This window comes from Perognathus longimembris, chromosome 13 (assembly GCF_023159225.1).
Source record: "Perognathus longimembris pacificus isolate PPM17 chromosome 13, ASM2315922v1, whole genome shotgun sequence".
Classification (NCBI taxonomy): Eukaryota; Metazoa; Chordata; class Mammalia; order Rodentia; family Heteromyidae; genus Perognathus; species Perognathus longimembris.
This window is the reverse complement of record NC_063173.1, coordinates 63235666-63257374: the sequence shown is the minus strand read 5'-3', so window position 1 is coordinate 63257374 and position 21709 is coordinate 63235666. Positions and strand designations below refer to the sequence as shown.

Sequence of the window (21709 nt, the reverse complement as noted above, 5' to 3'; positions counted from 1 at the left end):
CTCTGCTGTTTCGATTCATTGTCTGCCACCCAGATGGGACTGGGAAATGGGGTCAGGAACCCTAAGGCTGCCTGGGTGACTCAGACAGCAGGAGCCTGCCAGGCTGCATCTGGAAACCACATCTGGTTTAAAGGTGGGGTCCTGGGGCCCTGTCCCAGGACATCCTCCGTGCCTGGAATCCCTGCTGCTGGCATTTTTAGGGTGCACTGCTGGTTTGGGGGACATATGATGGGCCCTCCCTCCTGTGTGGTAGTGCCTGCTCCAGAGGAACAGCCAAGTTTGGTCTTTTGCTCCTCTCCAGATGCCTGTGAGGCCTAACAGATACCATCTTTTTTGCTGTTCCAGTACTAGGCCTCAAACTCAGGGCCCCACACCCAGCTTTTTTTGTTTTTCCCCTTGGTGCCAGTTCTGGTCTTGAACTCGGGCCTGAGCAATGTCCCTGAGCTTTCTTGCTCAAAGTTAGCGCTCTTACCACTTGAGCCACAGCTCTACTTCTGGCTCTTTGGTGGTTAACTGGAAATCAGAGTCTCAGACTTTGTCTTATGGTGTCTTGACTTTGAACCACAACCCTCAGTCTTCGCCTCCTCAGTAGCTAGAGTTACAGGCCTAAGTCACCTGTGCCCAACTTACTCAGCTTTTTTGCTCACTGCTGGCAATCTCCATAAACTATAATCTCCATTTCTAATTAGTTCTTTGCAAGTTATTTAGAAACTTTTGTAGACTTGTCTGCCCAGTCTGGCTTTGAACTGCAGTTGTCCTATCTCAGCTTCCTGGGAACCTAGGACTGTAGGTATGAGCCACCCATGTCTAGCAGGCTACTAGCTTTGAAGCCAAATGTGGGAACCAAGGGCAGTAAGGCTCCTCACACTGTACTAAGAGGGGCTCGGGGCTATTGTTCCTAGATATTCTAGAGCAAGGAAGTGTAGGCTGAGAGCCACTAAGAGAATCCTTGGCCCAACAAGGGGCCTCCACCATCCTGCACCCCATGTTAGTCCTCAGAGACATCAGGCTAAGGTCAGGGTCCCACAAGTTCCCTTTGCTGGAGTCAGGTATAGTCCACCTGAGTTGACCATGGATCTCACGGCAGTAATCCTGGCTACTCAGGACGTTGGGATCTAGAGGACTGTATTCCAGCCAGACTAAAAAATCCCATCTCAAAAATAACCAGCAAAAAGCCAGGCTAGAGGCATGTCTCAAATAGACCAGCAGAGCAAACCAAGAGGGCACGAGGCCCAGTTCAAATGTTGTACCGGCAAAAAAAAAAATCCCAGTTTACTCCTTATGGCCAAATAGCTCACTATATAGACACCCGTATCTAGCTGCAATAAAGACAACGACGTCATTGAAGCAAAGTCACATCCATTCCTTATTGTGACTGTTCAGACATCAGCATCGGTTTAGTCTTCTGGGTGTCTCTATTTCTCTTGTTCAGATTAAAGGTTTCCTGTGAACACGCCATGGGCTCGTAGGGAAACCTTCACCTGCTCAGCTACTTTCTCCCCTCCTCCGGTCTTCCCTAGCCCGCTCCCCCACCCCACAACTCCAGAGAACCAGGCAGTGGTAATACCCAGGAGCAGAGGCCAGGCTCACTCAGAACCGCTGCACCTCCTCACACTCGGGAAGCTTCCTTGGAACCTGGACCTCAAGAAGAGCTCACAAATGTCATCTCACACTGTGGCCTCACCCACGATCTGAACATGGTCCTCATTCAAGTCCACACTTCATCCCAAGGCGGGGGGCATAAGGGGGTGGGGCTGTGGGGGAGAGGCCAGCAGGTGGAGGGTAAAGACCCCACACTCCAAAGTCGTGTCCAAGCCTGGAGGCCTTCCAGCCAGGCCCTCATAGCCTCTAGTACTGTAGGTAATTCAGTCTACAGCTGTTTCACAGCCTGAATAGGACAAGAGAGGGCATGATTTGGATTTTTAAAGTTTTGTCAAGGAGGGCTGGGAATATGTCCTAGTGGCAAGAGTGCTTGCCTCGTATACACGAAGCCCTGGGTTCAATTCCCCAGCACCATATATACAGAAAACGGCCAGAAGTGGCGCTGTAGCTCAAGTGGCAGAGTGCTAGCCTTGAGCACAAAGAAGCCAGGGACAGTGCTCAGGCCCTGCGTCCAAGCCCAGGACTGGCAAAAAAAAAAATTTGTCAAGGACATCAATCACTGCATGATACTGAGTGTGTCCCGGCAGTGCAAGCTGGAGGCAGGCTCCGTGAGCAGCACCATGGCCTGGTCCAGGGATGGTCAGATTGCCTTGCCCTTGCTTCCTTCCATCTGTCCTGAAGCTTCTTTGTTGAAGCATTCTAACCACTAGGGGCCTCCTGCCAGATAACTGGCTTTAGATGCCAACTTGGGACCTGAGGACAGCAGTAGCAGCCAATCAAGCTGAGACAGTGATGGTAGCAGGGGAAAGGGGACCTGAGCTGCTAGGGCCAGCAAGTTGTTTCACTGGAGGACCACAGCCCAGTCCAGATGCCCTAGGAAGAGAACAAACCAGCAACACCCAGAAGCAGCCACACAGCCACCTTCAGTCTTTGGCAAAGCCCTGTCTAGGGCCTGGGAAGCAATGACTCATGGCTACCCCTGTTCTACCCCAGGTGAACTCTGAAGCGCTCCTGTAATGACCAGGGCTACAGAGATCATGAGGCGAACTAGAGGTTGGGGATTAAGCAAGTTTAAGAATCTGGGGGGGGGGGGGGCTGGGAATATGGCCTAGTGGCAAAGAGAGCTTGCCTTGTACACATGAAGCCCTGGGTTCAATTCCCCAGCACCACATATACAGGAAATGGCCAGAAGTGGTGCTGTGGCTCATAGTGGCAGAGTGCTAGCCTTGAGCAAAAAGAAGCCAAGGACAGTGCTCAGGCCCTGAGTCCAAGCCCCAGGACTGGCAAAAAAAAAAAAAGAGCTGGAAATCCTGGGCTGGAGGCGGCCGCTGGCTTCTTCCTCCCTCCATGCTTCTTTCAGCAATGCGATGGGACTGCCTGGGAGTGAAAGCCTAGAGGAGCACTGTCTTGGGATAATGGCGTCCCCGCTTACTGGAGATGTGAGTCTCTGAGACTCTCCTTCCCTGGCCTGGTTTGGAACAATGATCCTCACATCTCTGTCTCCTTGCACCAGATACAGGAACCTCTGAACATTGAAGATGTAACTGTGAACTTCACCCCCAAAGAGTGGGACCTGATGAACGCAGCACAGAGGAAGCTGTGGAAAGATGTGATGTCAGAGGTTGCCTGTCTACTGGAGTCCATTGGCATTTCCATTCCACATGGCAAAGATGGCCGTCTTTACATACAACAAGTCAGCGGTAAGGTCCACGTGACCCGGTCAGTGCAGAAATCTCTTTATCTGCAAGACCCACTTGACAGGAATGACTTGACGGAATCGAAGATTCACAGCTCTTCGTTGACACAGAGTTTGCTAAAGGATGCAGAAGACATCTCCTGTGTTAGCCTACACCGGGGAGAGAACCACCATGAATATTCACGTACTCCTGAGCACCTGGAACACAAAGAAATTGATCATCTAAATGGCAATGGCGTTATGAAGAATTCGTTAGACATTAGACAATGTAGTAAGTCTCACAAGGAGAACAGACAGTGTGACTGTGGTCTATGTGCTAAAGTCTTTGTTGAGAGCAATGAACGCTGTAAACACAATGTAACTCACACTGGAGGGAAATCACATGGTTGTAGTTTCTGTAGGACAGCCTTTGTTCCTTCCAAGTTCAGTTACCATACGACTGCACACAATGGAGACAAAGCGTGTGAGGATAGTGACCTGGGGCATGTATTGGAAGACTCCCGGGAGCTCAGTTGGCAGGATGGAGGAGACACTAGACAGGAAGTTGATGACAGTCACCTGTGTTCTGCCCCCTCCATTCAGCCAAGTCACATCCGGCAGCAGGAGGTCATGCCCACTGGAGGAGGGGCAGATGAAGGTCCCCTCTGTGTGTGGGAAGCGGTCACTCAGCCATCTCATTCTGGAAATCAGGAAGGAGCACATGCTGGAGAGAAAGCACAGGCGTGTCCTCCCGTTGGGGAAGCCTCCCAAAGGCCAAGTGACCTTAAGACACGTAACAGAAGACACACTGAAGAGAAACGGCGTGAATGTCTCATCTGTGGGAAAGTCTTCAAATGGCCAAGTGAGCTTAAGAGACATAGCATAGTGCACACTGGAAAGAAACACTATGAATGTCGCACCTGTGGGAAAGCTTTCACTCTGAAATCTTCTCGTGCCACACATGACAGAATACACACTGGAGAGAAGCCCTATGAATGTCACTTCTGTGGGAAAGCCTTCAGTCTGTCATCTCAACGTGCCACACATGAGAGAATACACACTGGAGAGAAGCCCTATAAATGTCGCACCTGTGAGAAAGCCTTTACTACCTCATCTCAACGTGCGAAACATGAGAGAATACACACTGGAGAGAAACCTTATGAGTGTCACTTCTGTGGGAAAGCCTTCACTCTGAAACCTTCTCGTGCCATACATGAGAGAATACACACTGGAGAGAAGCCCTATGAATGTCGCACCTGTGGGAAAGCCTTCACTACGCCATCTTGCTGTGCCGCACATGAGAGACTACACACTGGAGAGAAACCCTACAAATGTCGCACCTGTGGGAAAGCCTTCAATGCGCCATCTCGCCGTGCCACACATGAGAGAACTCACACTGGAGAGAAGCCCTATGACTGTCGCACCTGTGGGAAAGCCTTCACTGCGCCATCTCGCCGTGCTGCACATGAAAGAACTCACACTGGAGAGAAACCCTATGAGTGTCACTTCTGTGGGAAAGCCTTCACTGTGCAATCTTCTCGTGCCACACATGAGAGAACACACACTGGAGAGAAGCCCTATGAATGTCGCACCTGTGGGAAAGCCTTCACTCTGAAATCTTCTCGTGCCACACACGAGAGAACACACACTGGAGAGAAACCCTATGAATGTCGCACCTGTGGGAAAGCCTTCACTACCTCATCTCAACGTGCCAAACATGAGAGAACACACGCTGGAGAGAAGCCCTGAGAGTGTCACTTCTGTGGGAAAGTTTTCTGTTTGGCCTACAACCTTTTTCACCATATGAAAGTACACATTAGAGAAAAAAAATGATGCGTGTCATCAGTGAGTGAAATCATTCAGTATCTCATTTAAACCTTGCCAGGACGAGAAATGAGAGCAATCACACAAATGCAACCTGTGTGTGGAAGGTTTTGGTACACCGTTAGCTTAGAAAGTAAGAGCAATCCTCCCGGAGGGAGAACTCAGGAGTCTCATCTGTGTGGGAAAGTCTTCAGTCAATCAGCTCATCTAAGACAACACCAGAGGACATATACTAGACAGAAACCACCCATAGAAACCATCTTTGTGAGAGGCTTTAGGCCTGACTATCCATGGGCAAGAAAAACTATGAACATGGCAGCTCTGGGAAAGCCTTCAGTCATCATGGAGGGTTGGCTCCCTCAAAGAACTAACAGCGGAGAGAAACCGTGAGTGTCCCTCGGGGGAAAGCTGTGAACTGATCTACTCCTCGTATACAGTAGCAAACGATGCACACTGATGAGAATCCACATGGACATTTTTTTTTTTTTTTGCCAGTCCTGGGCCTTGGACTCAGGGCCTGAGCACTGTCCCTGGCTTCTTTTTGCTCAAGGCTAGCACTCTGCCACTTGAGCCACAGCGCCACCTCTGGCCATTTCCTGTATATGTGGTGCTGGGGAATCGAACCCAGGGCTTCATGTGTAAGAGGCAGGCGCTCTTGCCACTAGGCCATATCCCCAGCCCCACAAGGACATTTTTCATGTAAGAAATCCTTCTGTCTATAGTCAGCCCTTCAATTTCATGTGGGAATACAAAAAGGAAATAATATAGCTGTGTGGGGTATTATACGTTGTTTGTATATTATGCACATGAGAACTATGACTTTGACTCAACCTTTAGTGTAAATTTAAACATGATGAACTAGAACCAGAAAAGCCACTTAGAGACCCAAACTCCCATTTGGCTAGTCAGTCCCTATGCACAAACACATTTAAAGATGTATGTGTGTAATCTGCTTGGATTCTAGGGAATGTAGGAGTCTGTAGTTACGATGTTGGTTTCAAATACCCTAAGGGCCTTAGCGGGAAGGAAACTCCTAATCTATCCTTAATGGAGAAATCTTTCCATCTATGATGTTTGTGTGTGTGTGTTTTGGTTCTTTGTTGGTCTTCTGGCTTGAACTTGGTATGAGTGCTGTCAACTATCCTTTAGCTCTTTTTTCTGTAGGCTAGCACTCTACCACTTTGAGCCACAGCCCCAATTCCGGCTTTCTAGGTTAACTGGAGAACTTACCTGGCCCAGCTAGCTTTCACTTTTGATCCTTAGATAATCAGCCTCCTGAGTTGCTAGGATTACAGGCATGAGCTACCAGCACTGGGACACAATGTATTTGTAAGTAATAGGAGAGCATGTCACTTGACATACCTCATTTGTCTTTAATTTTGTGAACAAATATTCATCTAAGCACCAGGTATGGCATGCAAAAAACCCTGACGTAACAAGTTTTAAAAAACACTAAGTATTGCATCTAAATGAATGATGAACTTTTATAATTGATAGCTTTATTTAACAGCCAAGTTTGTGGTATATGTAATGTTCCATATTGTACATGATGTTTTGTGTCGTGAGTGATGAAAATCTCTGAGTGGACAACGATGTAGTTTTCAACAGTAAGGTTCACTGAGGAAGCTTTATCTTAAAAAGAAAGCGGAGTCATTTCTGATTTATTGGATGTCAAAGTGTCTTTAAACAATATTTAGGTATGTATGAGTATATATGTACAATAGTGAGATTGCAAAAAATTAATAAGGAATCATCATATGTAGATTTGGATGACATGCAATCCAAACTAAAGGTCAACCAGACAGAACCTAATTTTCAGATAGAATTAGGAATATAGATTTCAAATAATTGAGAAACTAGTTTGAGAAGATCTGACATTTATTTTGTTCTACTTTTTATCGTGAAGTTTAAACCAGAACATTGAATCCCATACTTTGGGCCATCCCTTTCTTCAATATCCTTTCCACTGAGATAATTTCCAACTTCTTCATCTTAGCAGAACTCCCCAAATGTGCTGAGAAACACAGCGCAGGGTTTTCTCTCCCCAAGTGTCTAGGAATGTCACAACTATGTCAAAGGTGAGTGCTTGGGTATGCTGTCTAAGGCATTTGGGGACCCTTGTTCCTCCTCAGTACATGGGTGTTACCATGTCTGTTGGTCAGGCCCTCAGAATACTCCTGTTTGTCCTTAAACATCTCCTTTGGGCAGAGTAATGGTGGGAGTGCCTCTTAAGTCAAATCATCATGATAGCCCTGAGATAACTTACATAAAATATATGGAAACAGGGCTGGGGATATGGCCTAGTGGCAAGAGAGCTTGCCTCGTATACATGAGGCCCTGGGTTCGATTCCCCAGCACCACATATACAGCAAACGGCCAGAAGTGGCGCTGTGGCTCAAGTGGCAGAGTGCTAGCCTTGAGCAAAAGGAAGCCAGGGACAGTGCTCAGGCCCTGAGTCCAAGGCCCAGGACTGGCCAAAAAACAAAAAAACAAAAAACAAAAAATATGGAAACATATATCATTCACATCAAAAGTGCCTGGCCTGAGTGTCTCAGATATGTAATCATAGCTTGTCAGGAGGCTGAGAACATAAGATTATTTTTTGAAGCCAGCCCAGGCCGGAAGTCTATGAGACTCTTACTGACTGCCCCAAGGTCAGCTCTGGAAACAATGGCTCAAGGGGTAGAGTGCTAGCCTTGAGCAAAGAAGCTCAAGCCCAACACAAAGACCTTGAGCTCAAGCCCACGGAATCAACAGAAGAAAAGAAACAAAATGAGAAGCTCCTTAATGAGTTTACTGATTTTACGTAAGTAGTCACTGGTGTCATATTTTCAATAATGTGGAAAAAGTGTGCTTTTCAATATAACTTCTCAAATGACCTATATTCAGGTTACTGATGAGCATATCTTTACAAGTAACAGAAGGTGCTTAGAAAGTATATTAAATAGCATTATAGTTTGCTGTAAGATGCACGTATATTTTTAAAACTAGAAATAAATGACCAAATGTCAAGATACCAAGCATTTTCTGCCAGTCCTGGGCCTTGGACTCAGGGCCTGAGTCCCTGGCTTCTTTTTGCTCAAAGCTAGCACTCTGCCACTTGAGCCATAGCGCCACCTCTGGCCGTTTTCTATATATGTGGTGCTGGGGAATTGAACCCTGGGCTTCATGTATACGAGGCGAGCGCTTTACCACTAGGCCATATTCCCAGACCCGATACCAAGCATTTTCAAAAAAAAAAAAAAAAAAAAAAAAGAATCTATGAAGGGGCTGGGAATATGGCCTAGTGGCAAGAGTGCTCGCCTCATATTCATGAAGCCCTGGGTTCAACTCCCCAGCACCACATATATAGAAAACGGCCAGAGGTGGCGCTGTGGCTCAAGTGGCAGAGTGCTGCCTTGAGCAAGAAGAAGCCAGGGACAGTGCTCAGGCCCTGAGTTCAAGGCCCAGAACTGGAAAAAAAAAAAAAAAAAGAATATATGAAGCCAGGCATTGGTGGCTCACGCCTGTAATCCTAGCTACTAAGGAGACTGGGATCTGAGGATCATAGTTCAAAGCCAGCCTAGGGCAGGAAAGACTCTTATCTCCAAAAAAACTACTCAGAAAAACCTGAACTGGCGCTGTGACCAGCTTTCAACTACCTACACCTCAGGGACAGCACCCAGACCCCGAGTTCCAACCCCATGACCTGCACACAGAGACACAATCTATGATGTGATATTTGCAAATATTTCTCAGTTCCAGATAAAAAGATGACAGCCCAGCCCCGTGCTCAGCTTAGGGCCATGGTTACCAGATCTGAGCAGATGTGGTCTGCTAGTCCTCCATGACCCCACCAACAGCTCAAAGGGTGGATGCAGCAGAGGCCACCTCAGGACCACCCCCTGCCCCCCAGCCCCTGGAGCTGACCTGTGACCTCACGCTGATGGTGGGCGGGGGACGTGTGCATTACAACCAGTTCTCTCAGGATGATCAACCTGGAATTCTGAGAACCTGATTGGATGTGCACCCAGTTGTCCCTACTTTCCACTAGAGAACAGCATGAAACCTGGGGGGCTCAGCCCCTCTGTGAGAGCTGACACACCTCAGGGCTGACCACTGGAGGCCTCCAACAGTCCCAAGAGTCTAGGATGGGCAAAAGGCCCCTCTTCATGTGGGGACCAGCAAAGTCCTTGGGCATCAGCAGATGAGGCCTCTGGGGGGGCCATCTTGAGGGGCAGCATCCACCGCAGGCTTATTTCCTATGGGGCAGACATGGAATGCAGGTCAGATTCCAGCATGCACTGCGTTCACAGAACACAGCTCTGCAGGCACCTCCCGAGGCAGGAATCTCCCTGAATGAAGCCCCTTCCCAGAGCCTTACCGGCTGCTGCAGAGGAAGAGCAGGTTCTGCACGGCGGGGACAGTGGAGTTGGCATTCTGGCCAGTGACTAGGTGGCGGTCCAGCACAACATGCACAGCATCAGGTTCACTGGCTAAGAGGACAGAGTGCACAGGCTTCAAGTTCAAGGTTCCCCTAAGTCCGCTCCCCCCAGCCACGCCTCGGTAGCCCGCCCCAGGCCTGCAAGGCACACGGCTTGGGAGCTGGCCTGGCCGCTCTCTCCCTACCAGTGTCTAGAGTGGGGGTGCCAGTTGGGGCTCACCACTGAAGCCAGCACCAGAGTCCTTCACAAAGTCCTCCACCACCAGCGGCAGGTGGGCGAAGCCAGGTGCTCTGACAAGCTCGTACACCGAGGGCTGTGGGAGGCAGGCCCCAAGGCAGGCCATCAGCTTTTGCAGTTGCAGACCCTTGGCCGTTCTGCTATGCCCTCAAGGACCCACTGAGCTTGGGAGCCCCACCCACCACGAGGGGAAGAGGTGGGAAAGCCAGGGACGTGGTCACTATGGCTGCAGGATCGATGCCCACCTGCCCCAGTACCCTGACATGGACACACAGATGGCCCCCGGGCGGGGGGGAACAACCCAAAGAGCTGTCTCTGCCTTCATAGTGCATGATCAGCACCCAGCAGCCCTGGCAACTGGGGAAAGCAAGGCTGCAGTGCCTGACTCTGCTCCTGGTGTCCTGACCAAGGGACCCCGCCTGTCCCTGCAGCACTCACCCCTGTCAGACTGTAGCCGGTGAACACCCAAGCCCTGTCCTCACTGGTGGCACAGCATAGGGCAGCAACACCGTGGCCAATGGCACAGATGGGCTCTGAAAGCAGCAAAGCACCTGAGGACCTGGACGTCAGCCACCTTGAGCCCTCCACATACCATGTGTGACCCACACTGACAGCCTACAATGAGGTCACCCCGTTTTAGGGGCTCAAACATACATGAGGGGCCTGATGCTCCGCTTCCCCCAGGAAAAGCCCTTGTACCCTGGTGGGGCCACCCCAGCTCCTTGGTGCTACTCAGTTCCTTCAGCTGAGATGGTAGGGCAATTACTGACAGCCCAGGCCCAGAAGCTCCACTCCACACACAAAGGGTGCTGTGTGGAGCCCCAGACAGTCTACGTGCCAGTCCTTCATGACTGTGCCGCTATAGCCAGCGGACCAAATGCCTGGCATTCCTCCCAGGAACCCAAATAGCATCTGCCTAGGCCAGCAGGGGCCAGGAGGAACACCAGCCCCTCGAGCCTGAAGAGATGAAAGACAGATGGGAGGTGGCGTGCTCTCCATTGTGTACGGGCAGCAGAGCTAACTTGTTACACGCAGGCCAGAACCACCGTGGTCCTCCATGCCTGCCTACCAGGGCGGCAAGATATACCAGCATATGCAGCTCTGAATCCTATACCACCCCACACCTGCCTGGGTGGCCTGTTCTTCAGTTTCCCATCATACACTGCTCAGCCACCCCTCTACTCCCAGACACCGGCTCCTTGTCACTCACTGCTCTCAGAGCGGAAGTGCTGCAGGATGCGGGCCAGGGACCCACTGCTGGCCAGGTCAGCCAGGGCGCCGGGACAACTGGGGATCAGGAGGGCATGGTACCGGGCACCTGGGGAAAGATCACAGGCCAGAAGCCACAGGTCAGTCACAAGGCCATGGCTGGCGAGAACAAACGCTCCACAGGAATCTGCTGCCCAGATGGAATCACTTGTTCACTCCCTTCTCATGGGCTCCAGCAGGCCAGCCGGATTTGTCTCCACAACCTACCTCTCCTAGGCAGAGGTCAAGGACCACAGATCCCAAGGACCCAGGCTGTGGATCTGGAAACTGGTCTATAGTCATAGCCAGCTCTAGGGGCAGAGCAGGGCAACACTTTAGGACACTACAGTCTCAGGCCCAACAGGGAATGGATCCTAGCCCACCGTCAATGGATTCCAGCTTGGCAGGACTGGCATAAGCCTTGAGGCGGAAGTCTTGTACCCAGCGTGCATTGCTCTCAGTCACATCCACGAAGTCCATGGCTTTCCCCTGTAGGAACAGAACCCAGAGGCCAAGAGTCAACACTTGAACGCTCCATGCTCTCAGCACCCAAGGAGTCTGGACACAGGACAGGGGAGTGACCTGAAAGGAGCCTCAGAGTGCAAAAGTAGCTGACATAACTGTCTGCACTAGCCATGTGGGGCCAGTAGGCCCCCAGTGGCTGCTACAGGAGGGACCAGTGAGCCACACTCGTGTCGCCCAGGGCAACCCACATCTGCCATCTGCTGGTCTCCCTCTTGGAAAGGTACAGTAACTATTCCACCTACCTCAGAGGTAACTTCAAAACATGCAGTCACAAATGTGCAGCTCCTCCCTGCCGTGACCTACCTACAGTTGATGCCCACTGAGGGGGTGGCTGTACTCACCCCAGGGGTGGCCACCTGCAGGTTGAAGGCAGCACTGGCCAGTGTGAAGCAGTGGAGGAAGGACTGAGCAGACACACCTAGAGGAGAGGGCACCTGCTGGGCGTGGGCGGGGCAGGACCAGCTTCCTCTCACCCCCCGGGCTGCCCGGATACCACGGGAGCTCCCCAGCCCGCCCTTGGAAGCAGCCCACCTTTCCACAGCGCAGCGCAGTGCACACAACGTTGGCAGGATAGGAAGGTAAAGCTCAGAGGATATGATCAGAGTGGCACAGCTGGACATACATGTGTTCTGTCAGTCCTGGCAACTCACTGCCCCCCCCCCCAAAAGACCCACAGGCCAACCAGTCTACATCCCTCACAGGCAGGATCTCTCCTTGGCCTGGCACCCCCACCCTCAGGCTTCCAGCCAGAATTGAGGGCAAGACCCAGCCCTTCTCAAGGGCCATGCACCTGCTCCTGGCCCCATCCCACCCTCACCCACTAGAAGCTAAAAGCTAAAGCTCAGCTCACCCTCGTATAGCAACAGTGAGCAATACGGTGCCCACCACGGTGGGGGGGCGCTGCAGAGCATCAGGGTCCTAACATCCCTGATAGGCAGGGTCCCTTCCTTCCAAGGGTAAGAGACTGTGGCCATCGGCCCTTCCCAGCTCCTTACAGATGAAAGGACCCTTCCAGGAGGAAAAGGCAATCCTGGTGTGGTCAAATGCCTGAAGTCCCAGAAGGCTGAGGCAAGGGGATCAAGACTTTGAGTTCAGCCTGGGCTGCACAAGGAGACCCTGACTCAATAAAACATTCCATACAAAATGTCCACCCGAGGCAGGACAAAGCCTCCAACTCTCCCCATGGCTCCCTCCCTCGGTAGGATCAAAGGCCCTGCGGAGCCGGGTGCCACCCCTCACCCTTACAGCCACCTCCCTGGGGGCACAGCTGGCTCCTCCCCCAGGGGTCTGTGGCTGACCAGCCCCTGGAGCTAGGGTTCGGCCGCAGCGGCCCCCAGCCCTGGCTGGAGAAGCCGCAGACGTCGGGGCAGAACCCCGATCCCCCCTCCCCGGGCTCCCCAGGCCCGCAGCGTGGCCTCCCCCGGTCAGGTCCTGCTCGAGCTGGCCCAAGCCGCCCCGGCCGCCACAGCCGCAGCGTGGGGCGCCTGCCCGGCTCCCACTACGAGGCCGGCAGGCGACGGCAGCGCAGACCGGCCAAGGCCGGAAGGAAGTTCGGAACCCGAGGGAGCCGCGATGCTGGGTTTCACACGAGCTGGTTGCACCCAAAAGCCAGGCCGTGAATCAGGCAGGCAGGGGTCGGGTGGGGGTGGCCTCGACTCCGGGCCAGGGGTGCAGCTTTCGCGGGGCGGGCGGGCTCGTGGTGGGCCCGGGGTGCAGCGCCCCCGCTGCCCGCGGTCTGGCGGGCGGCGTCCGGGGAGGGCAGCCGCGGCCGCTCGGAGAAGAACCCCCTTCCCGCGCGAGCCCCGGCGCCCCGCCCTCCCCGGGGTCGCCGGCGGCCGGGGGCCGGGGCGGGGCTTCCGCGGGATCCCGGCCGCGCCCCGGGCGGCCCCGCCGCACCGGCGCTTCCGGGCTGGAGCCCCCGCGCCCCGAGCCGGCGCCCCGGCGCCGCCCGCCGCGCCCCGAGCCGGCGCCCCGGCGCCGCCCGCCGCGCCCCGCGCCCCGCGCGCCTCACCTTCGGCGGCGCCGCTGGCCACCAGGAGACAGGCGGGGCGACTCGCCTGCCGCTCGGACGCCATGGCCGCGCGAAGGGCGCGCGCAGCGGGGAGAGGCGTGGCGCGCGCGCGGGGCGGGGCGTCCTGCGGCCCGGCGGGTCACGTGCCCGTCGGCGAGGGGCGGGGCTCGGGCCCGGCGCGCGCGCTCCTCCGGGGGTTCCCGGGGGGCGGGAGGGGGGACGAGGCGGGCCGGAGCGTGGGCTGCGCCCGCCCGCCCCGTGGGCCCCGGGGCCGCTGCCGGCCGCCGGCGGTGAGGAGGCCGCGGGCTCCGCGCGGGGAACAGCCGGTGGAGGCCCGTGAAAAGACGCGAGAACGGGGGCGGGCTCCGGGAAGGACGCGCGGACGTCACGAATGCGAGGCGACGGCCGGAGGCCTAGAGCCAGAGGCAAAGGTGACCCCTCGACGGAACGTAACACGAGCCGAAGGCGCCCCCCCCACAGCCACGCCCCGTGGCTCCTCCAGGCGCGGCCTGTGGGGCCCCGAAGGTGGCACGGAGCCCCGGGTTCGATGCCCCAGCACCGCATCTACAGAAAACGGCCAGAGGGGGCGCTGTGGCTCAGGTGGCAGAGCGCTAGCCTGGAGCGGGAAGAAGCCAGGGACGGTGCTCGGGCCCTGAGTTCAAGCCCAGGACTGGACAAAGAGAAAGGAAAGACACAAGGGTGAGATCGAGACCAATAAAAGAAAAGGAGGAGGGATTAGCTGGTGTTCGCAGCTCACACCTCTAATCCTAGCTACTCAGCCGAGATCTGAGGATAGTGGTTCAAAGCCAGCGCAGGCAGGAAAGTCAGTGAGACTCCTATTTCCAATTAATAACTAGAAAATCAGAAGTGGAGGGAGCTGTGGTGCAAGTGGTAGAGCACTAGCCTTGAGCAGAAAAGCCTAGAAACAACATCCAGGCCCTGAGTTCAAGCCCCACAATGGATAAACACACACACAAGGAGGGATTGGGGAAAGTAAAATTAATGGTGGTCTATTTTCAGAACAAAGAGTGGAAAGTTACTAGGAGCACGCTTACACAGTGCCAAGACATATACTTGGAAGGTCCCTAGACAAATAGGGCAGGCAAATGGGACATTAGAAAGAGGTCAACTTGCTGGGCACTGTTGGCTCATGCCTGTAATCCTAGCTACTCAGGAGGCTGAGATCTGAGGATCCTGGTTCAAAGCCAGCCCAGGCAGGAAAGTCAGTGAGACTTTTATCTCCAGTTAACCCCAGAAAAGTGGACGTGGTCCTGTGGTTCAAAGTGGTAGATCCCTAGCTTTGAGCAAAAAGGAACTCAGGGACAGTGCCCAGGCCCTGAGTTCAAGCCCCATAGTCAACAAAAAAAAGGAGAAGAAAGTAAAAAGAGGAAGTAGTCAACTTAGCCAGGTGCCAGTACCCATGCCTGTAATCCTAGCTACTCAGGAGGCTGAGATCTGGCTCTCTACCACTTGAGCCACAGCTCACTTCCAGCTTTTCCCCTGAGGAATGGAACCCAGGGCTTTATGTATGTTAGGCAAATCAACCACTAAGCCACATGCCCAGCCTTCTCTGAGACTTTTTTTTTTTTTCCAGTCCTGGGGCTTGAACTCAGGGCCTGGGCACTGTCCCTGACTTCCTTTTTGCTCAAGGCTAACACTCTACCACTTGAGCTATAGCGCCATTTCCAGCTTTTTCTGTTTATGTGGTACTAAGGAATTGATTTTCTTTCTTTTTTTTTTTTTTTTTGCCAGTCCTGGGCCTTGGACTCAGGGCCTGAGCACTGTCCCTGGCTTCTTTATGCTCAAGGCTAGCACTCTGCCACTTGAGCCACAGCGCCACTTCTGGCCATTTTCTATATATGTGGTGCTGGGGAATCGAACCCAGGGCTTCATGTATATGAGGCAAGCACTCTACCACTAGGCCATATTCCCAGCCCAAAACCCTGGGTTCGATTCCTCAGCACCACATATACAGAAAAAGTTGGAAGTGGCGCTGTGGCTCAAATGGTAGAGTGCTAGCCTTGAGCAAAAAGAAGCCAGGGACAGTGCTCAGGCCCTAAGTTCAAGCCCCAGGACAGGGGGGGGGGAGTCAGGATGATGGGGAACTGGGTGAGCCAGGCCTTGAACCACCGGCCTCCAGTACAACTGTCCTGGCAGCCTCTGCTCCATAGAGGGAAAGTGTGCCACGACTGGAACCGCCAGAGTGTTGAGATCCAGCTCAGGGGCCTCCCTGGGTCCCCTCCACCTCCACAATCACTGGCTTCTATGGAGCCCAGATTGGAAAGTGAGGTAGCAAGCACCATGTCAGAAGTACCTGCCCTTACCAGGGGCAGTGCCTCCCACCAGCCAGTGAGGAGGGGGCTGGGAAAAGGAAAGCCCTGCCACAGACCTGAGGTCACATCACAGGCTGTGCCTAGCCACTGGGAAAAGCTTCCTGGGTCTGTGGAAGCTGCTATTCCCCAGTGGGTGCTAGGTGTCAAGCTGGAGGAGCCAGATGGCAACTGGAACCAAAGGCCCTTCCCTCTGTGGCTGCCTCCCGCCCGTGACCCTTGACCAGGTCTGGTCATCAGGAGCGGCATGTTTGTGTGTGAGTTGCACCTTTGGCTCCTTCCTGGGCAGGTCTGTGCAGGCAGTCAGGTCCTCATGGAGCTTGGCCACCAGCCCTCATGGGGCAAATATGGCCTCATGGGGCAGGCCAGGGCTTGAGCCAGCCAGCAATAGTGAGGGTCCAAGGACAGCAGCTGGCCAAGACCCACATTATTGGTCTCCTGTAATCAGTGGGAGACTGACTTACCACTGTCTGAAGTTGCCTGGAGTCGGGGTACCCAACAAGTGGCATGTTTGTGTCCCCCACCCCCTGGTGCCTTCCTGTTCATTGGCGGGGCCCTACCCCCAATACCTCCTTCAGTAGCACCCCTAGGGTTGACACCTGGGCTAGGTGGCAGGTCATGCCTGCTACGGGGGAATAGCGGGCAGGTCAGTCAGGGAGCGGAGGAGCGGACAGGCCTAAGCAGCAGCCAGTCAGATGGGTGCTCTCCTGGGAAGGACTCATGGCCCATTGTGAATGCCATCCGGACTGGCCTGTGCCTCTTGAGCCACATCTCCACTCCCGGATTTTTGCTATTTAATTGGGGAGAAGAATCTCGTGGATTTGTCTGCCTGGGCTGGCTTTGGACCTTGATCCTCAGATCTCGGTCTTCTGAGTAGCTAGGATTGTGGGCATGAGTCACCGGCACCCCTGTGTGTAGTTGCAGTTTTAAGCCTAAATGTTCCTTAACAGAGCTTAGTAAATCAAAGGAGCGGCAGTGTTGGAGGATCGTACTGCAGGTCCATCACTGTCCTCACGCTGCCTCTCAGGCCCACCTCAAGTCAGGGGTTGGAAAGTCCTTGTCTGTGTCAAGGTGAAGCCATGGGATGGACAGATGGAAAGGGGGCCTGCCTAGAGGTCAAGGAGCAGGTAATGACGGGTACCCAGCACCCGTGGGCCGGGGGGGGCGGGGGATGCCCCGTGCTCACCGTGTCCTTCCTCTGGAAGGGCCACACTAAGCGGGGTGGCCTCTTGGCTGTGGAGGAGCAGAGGGCACTGGTTGTGGTTGAGGAGAGGTGGAGGGGTGGTTTGGGCAGGTGTGTGGAGTCTCTTGGGGAGTTTTCACCCTGTGGGAGTACTCTGGGGCTGCTTGTACTTGGGGAGGCCAGGCATTGAGAGGGCAGGGAGGGAAAGGGCTGTGTTCCCTCCTGCCAGCGGGGAGGCCCGGGAGGAGGTCAGCAACCTCCCACCAGCCAGCCTCAGCTGCCCCTGAGTAGCAGAGCCCAAAAGGTCCAGGGCTGCGCAGCTGAGTCGGGCTCGGTGGGCTTTGCTCCTTGTAGCCGGCCTCACACTCGGCCCTGCCGGCTGGATGCCAGTCAGGTGACCAGAGGAGGGCCTCCCTGCAGAGACGTGCAGGGTCAGCTTGAGGAGCAAGCGTCCTGCTGCAGGGCACTGTGGCCAGGAGCCCAGGCTGGGGCTTCTCTTGCAGTGGGGTCACGTCTCCCAGGAAGGCCAGAGAGGATCACCAGGGATGTGATGCGTTCTGGGTGAGGCTGTGGGCAGAGCCCACGAGGATCAGTATGGAGGGGGCAGGCAGGCCCACCAGGGTCAGGGGAGGGGGCTGGAAAGGCCCACCGGGGTCAGGGGAGGGGGCTGGCAGGCAGGCCCACCGGAGTCAGGAGAGGGGGCTGGCAGGCAGGCCCACCGGGGTCAGGGGAGGGGGCTGGCAGGCCCACCGGGGTCAGGGGAGGGGGCTGGCAGGCAGGCCCACCGGGGTCAGGGGAGGGGGCTGGCAGGCCCACCGGGGTCAGGGGAGGGGGCTGGCAGGCAGGCCCACCGGGGTCAGGGGAGGGGGCTGGCAGGCAGGCCCACCGGGGTCAGGGGAGGGGGCTGGCAGGCAGGCCCACCGGGTCAGGGGAGGGGGGGCAGGCAGGCCCACCGGGGTCAGGGGAGGGGGCTGGCAGGCAGGCCCACCGGGGTCAGGGGAGGGGGCTGGCAGGCAGGCCCACCGGGGTCAGGGGAGGGGGCTGGCAGGCAGGCCCACCGGGGTCAGGGGAGGGGGCTGGCGGGCAGGCCCACCGGGGTCAGGGGAGGGGGCTGGCGGGCAGGCCCACCGGGGTCAGGGGAGGGGGCTGGCGGGCAGGCCCTCCGGGGTCAGGGGAGGGGGCTGGCGGGCAGGCCCACCGGGGTCTGGGGAGGGGGCTGGCAGGCCCTCCGGGGTCAGGGGAGGGGGCTGGCAGGCAGGCCAACCGGGGTCAGGGGAGGGGGCTGGCAGGTAGGCCCTCTGGGGTCAGGGGAGGGGGCTGGCAGGCAGGCCCACCAGGGTCAGGGGAGGGGGCTGGCAGACAAGGCCAACCTGGGTCAGAGTAGGGGCTAGCAGGCAGGGCCCACCAGGAGGACTTGGGTCTTCCTGCCTCTTTGGACAGCCTAGGGTGTGGATCTGTTGTTCCCAACCATGGCTCAGCAGAAATTCCTGTCCCTTCCCAGTTGCATGCAGGTGAGGACACCAGCCCAGCCTTTAGACAACAGAGTTTATTTCAGACTCCACTCAGGCCCAGGGTTCCTGCGGCCAGTGGCCAGGTGAGGGCAGTGTTTCCACAGTGCCCACCACCACCTTCCAGAAGCTGCCCGCTGCCACCGCACCAGGGGGCAAGCTGGAACCCAACATGCTGAGGGGCTGCCCGGCGGGTTTTCCTGCAGGCAGTGGGAGGTGGTCACCCACAAGCAGTTCTACTCTACCTGTGTTATTGCATTTATACGCTGTAGACTCAGGGTGGGAGGTGCAGGCAGGAGGGGGAGTCTATTGGGGTGTCGGGCAGGGACAGCTGTGGGGTAGAGTCCTCAGTGTTCCCTCTGCCTCCCTCCCAGTCCCTCAGTCACCTCCAGGACGGTTGCTGGTCTGGGCACGAAGGATGCTGGTCAGGGCTTCAGGGGCTCCCCGGGGCACAGGGGGAAAAGGCTAACCTTGGGGACCTCCTCCCCAAACCAGCTCTTAGGCTCTGTCTTTCCCACCTAGCCAGCGCACAGAGGGCAGGAAGAGGAGGTAGCTCTACTGACGTGACTGCCCACATCAAGTCAGCTCCACGGCATCGTGGATGGGCAGAGATGGGGCAAGTGAGACAGCTGTGCCCTCTCCTCTTCCCACGTGGCTGGCCCGCCCGCCACCTGTCCTTCTGGAGACCAGCAGGGCATGCGGACCGCACACAGGGTCTGTCCGTCCTTGATGATTCCAGCGGTCTGCCTGGGAGGAGACCTCCTCTTGGTACCAGAACTTCTCCTGCCTTGCTCTGCCCTGCCCTGCCAACCCTAGAGCCTACGGTCCTTCTGCCCCAGAGCTAGGAGGGGGACATTCCGGGACAGCAGAGGTGGGCTGTCTGCCCTCTGTGGGTGGGCTGTCCATCTTTCTCCTGCTGCGTGTATGGGGGATATATATATTTACCTATATATCTCTCTACCTATGGCGTATGTGTGTATGTATAGATAGGTTTGTATGAGCTCGCATGCACTAGCTCCCCAGGTGTGTCTGTACAGGATGTAGCTCGGTGCCCTCACCTGGACACCAGGCATTATTTTTTCCGAGCCAGGTAGGCCACACCAAGGATAAGAGCCATGGCTGCCACAGCCACACCCCCAGCCACCATCAGGGAGGTCAAGTTCTCACAGGGCCAGGGGCCTCGGCCCCCTGAGCCCCCCGCGGAAGACTCGTCCTCCTCTGCCCCATCTCCAGGACCCTTGGGCTCTGTGGTGGCATCAGGACTGCTGGGGGCTACGGGGGCCGTGGGAGCCGGTTTCAGGTTGCTGTGGTTGTTGAGAAGCGAAGGGTCTGCCTTGGCTGGGGTCTTCTTGGCAGGGGTGGGTGAGGGGGCTGCTGGCTGCTCCTGCTTTTCTGCGTGGGTCTCTTTCTTCCCGGGCTTGGTCGAGGGGCCTTTCCCGTCAGTAGCCGGAGTGGCCTTGGCTTCCGTGGGAGCCTGAGGCAGCTTGGTGTCTGGCTTGGGGCTGCTGGCCGACTTTCCCCTGGACTCCATGGTGAGGGTACTGGCAGTTGGTCTGGGCGTGTGGACGGGCAGGTGACTGGACCACAGTGTCAGGGCAGCCTACCCTTTGACATTATAGGGGCCTGGAGGGAGACACAAGGAAAGCTGTGACAGGGGACAAGTTTGCTCCTGTGCTCCATGGAGACCCTTCCCAGTTCTCTGGAGTTCCCAGGAACCTCAGCTCTGAATCCTCCAGTGAGCCCAGGCCTGCCCCTTCCAAAGCCTGGTCTCCACTGGCCCCTGACCACTCCAGAGAAGTCCCTCTAGCCAAAGCCCAGATGGGCAGGGGAGGAGCTGCAGGAGACCAGCCAGAGGCCTGTTTCCTCGTCTGTAAGTTGGTCTTGCCCATACCACAGTTGGCATGAAGAGAGGGAAGCAAGTACCCAGCCCTGAGAACGCAAAGGAAACACCTTTGGTCTAGAAGGGATGGGTGGAAGCACCTGAGCACTGGCAGAGCTGAGCTGTGTTGTCTCAGAGGGGAAATGCTGTGGGGCCGGGGGCTGTGTTGTGGCCAAGACCCGAGTGGAAGAAGCGGGGCAGGGACTCCTGGGGCTGTCAGGACAAGGAGTGGACCTAGGGGTGACAAAGCAGAGGTGTTTAGGATGGGCAGGCTGGGCCTCCAGCCAGTCATCTGCCCCACCCAGTTTCTAGGGTCCTCTTCCCAACACTTGCCTCACCTCTGTCCAGCGCAAGGGCAGGATGCCCTTGCCGAGACCAGGGCCGGGGCTCCTCTGGGGCAGAGGGGGTTTCTAGCACCAGCCTAGGGTGGGCACACCGTGTGGGGCCCTGGGTGCAGAAAAGGCCTCACCCACACTGTCAATGTCCTTGGGCCTCGGTAGCCCGCCCTGCCGTGCCCGGCCCTTCCCGGGGGACCCACACCCACCCGTCTGCCCCTCCACGGAGAGCGTGAGCAATGTCCCCACCTAGGGGAGAAGTCAGTTTGGGAGACAAGAGCTCAGGTTCTCCACCCCCCTGCCCGGCGCGGTGACCACACTGAAGGTCGCCCGAAGGTCGCAGCATGATGAGGCTCTCTCCAGGAGCGGCCCAGGCACCTGCTCCACCCCTGGGGAGCCTGTGCCCACCCTCCACACTCAGAGCTCGGAGGAGGCCCGGCCCGGAGGGATGTCTCAAGTTCCCCAAGAGCAGGTGGGCGCCCCCCTTGTTATTTTGGAGTCTCACATCTGCTTCCCCTCCCCAGAGCCGCCGCGGAGCCCCAGAGCGTTTAAAGGGCCCGCATGCAACCCCAGTGACCTTCAAGGTCGGGGCGCCAGACCTCCAGCCCCGGGGCCAGCCCCTGCCCCCCCTCGGTCGGGCCGCCGTCTTACGCCTTCCGCAGGTCCTCTGGCTCGGTGTGGTGTGCTTCCTCAGCCCGACCCCAGCAGGCAAAGCTGTGGACCGGAGGAGCGGAGCGCCCAGGAGTTTCCCACAATGCACCTCTCCGGAGCTCGGACGCAGGGACCAGCGGGGGGGGGGGGGGGGGCGGGGCGCCAAGCCGCAGCTGCAACACCAGCTACGTCATCGGGGCCACGCCCAGCCCTGGGCCTGCCTCGCTGGGGATTGTGGGGTACCCACACACAGCCTTGGATCTCAAAGGAGGCTTAG

General features: G+C 56.2%; 2 protein-coding genes across 7 annotated transcripts; both read right to left on the bottom strand.

The window, feature by feature from the left end:
- Nucleotides 1-9059: 9059 nt before the first annotated feature.
- Nucleotides 9060-13652, bottom strand: Gatd1 (glutamine amidotransferase class 1 domain containing 1). Of its 5 annotated transcripts, none has more exons than XM_048359463.1 (8): nt 13547-13652; nt 11877-11953; nt 11394-11499; nt 10973-11080; nt 10201-10295; nt 9745-9838; nt 9465-9576; nt 9060-9342 (listed from the first exon to the last, which is right to left on the bottom strand). In XM_048359463.1, exons 1-8 carry the CDS (start codon nt 13608-13610, stop codon nt 9336-9338), a joined length of 663 nt encoding a protein of 220 aa, XP_048215420.1. In that variant the 5' UTR covers nt 13611-13652; the 3' UTR covers nt 9060-9335. The 5 variants fall into 5 exon arrangements, with proteins under 5 accessions (XP_048215420.1, XP_048215417.1, XP_048215421.1 ...); XM_048359460.1 differs by lacking the exon at nt 13547-13652 and adding an exon at nt 12386-12739; XM_048359464.1 differs by lacking the exon at nt 9060-9342 and having other exon boundaries at nt 9461-9576.
- On the bottom strand, nt 10186-21571 carry Cend1 (cell cycle exit and neuronal differentiation 1). 2 transcript variants are annotated; one of them, XR_007212915.1, is made up of 3 exons: nt 21433-21571; nt 19143-20190; nt 10186-10195 (listed from the first exon to the last, which is right to left on the bottom strand). XR_007212915.1 is itself a non-coding variant. In XM_048359466.1 (2 exons), exon 2 carries the CDS (start codon nt 20096-20098, stop codon nt 19640-19642), a length of 459 nt encoding a protein of 152 aa, XP_048215423.1. In that variant the 5' UTR covers nt 20099-20190; nt 21433-21571; the 3' UTR covers nt 18588-19639. The 2 variants fall into 2 exon arrangements, 1 of the variants encoding a protein (XP_048215423.1); XM_048359466.1 differs by lacking the exon at nt 10186-10195 and having other exon boundaries at nt 18588-20190.
- Nucleotides 21572-21709: the final 138 nt, after the last annotated feature.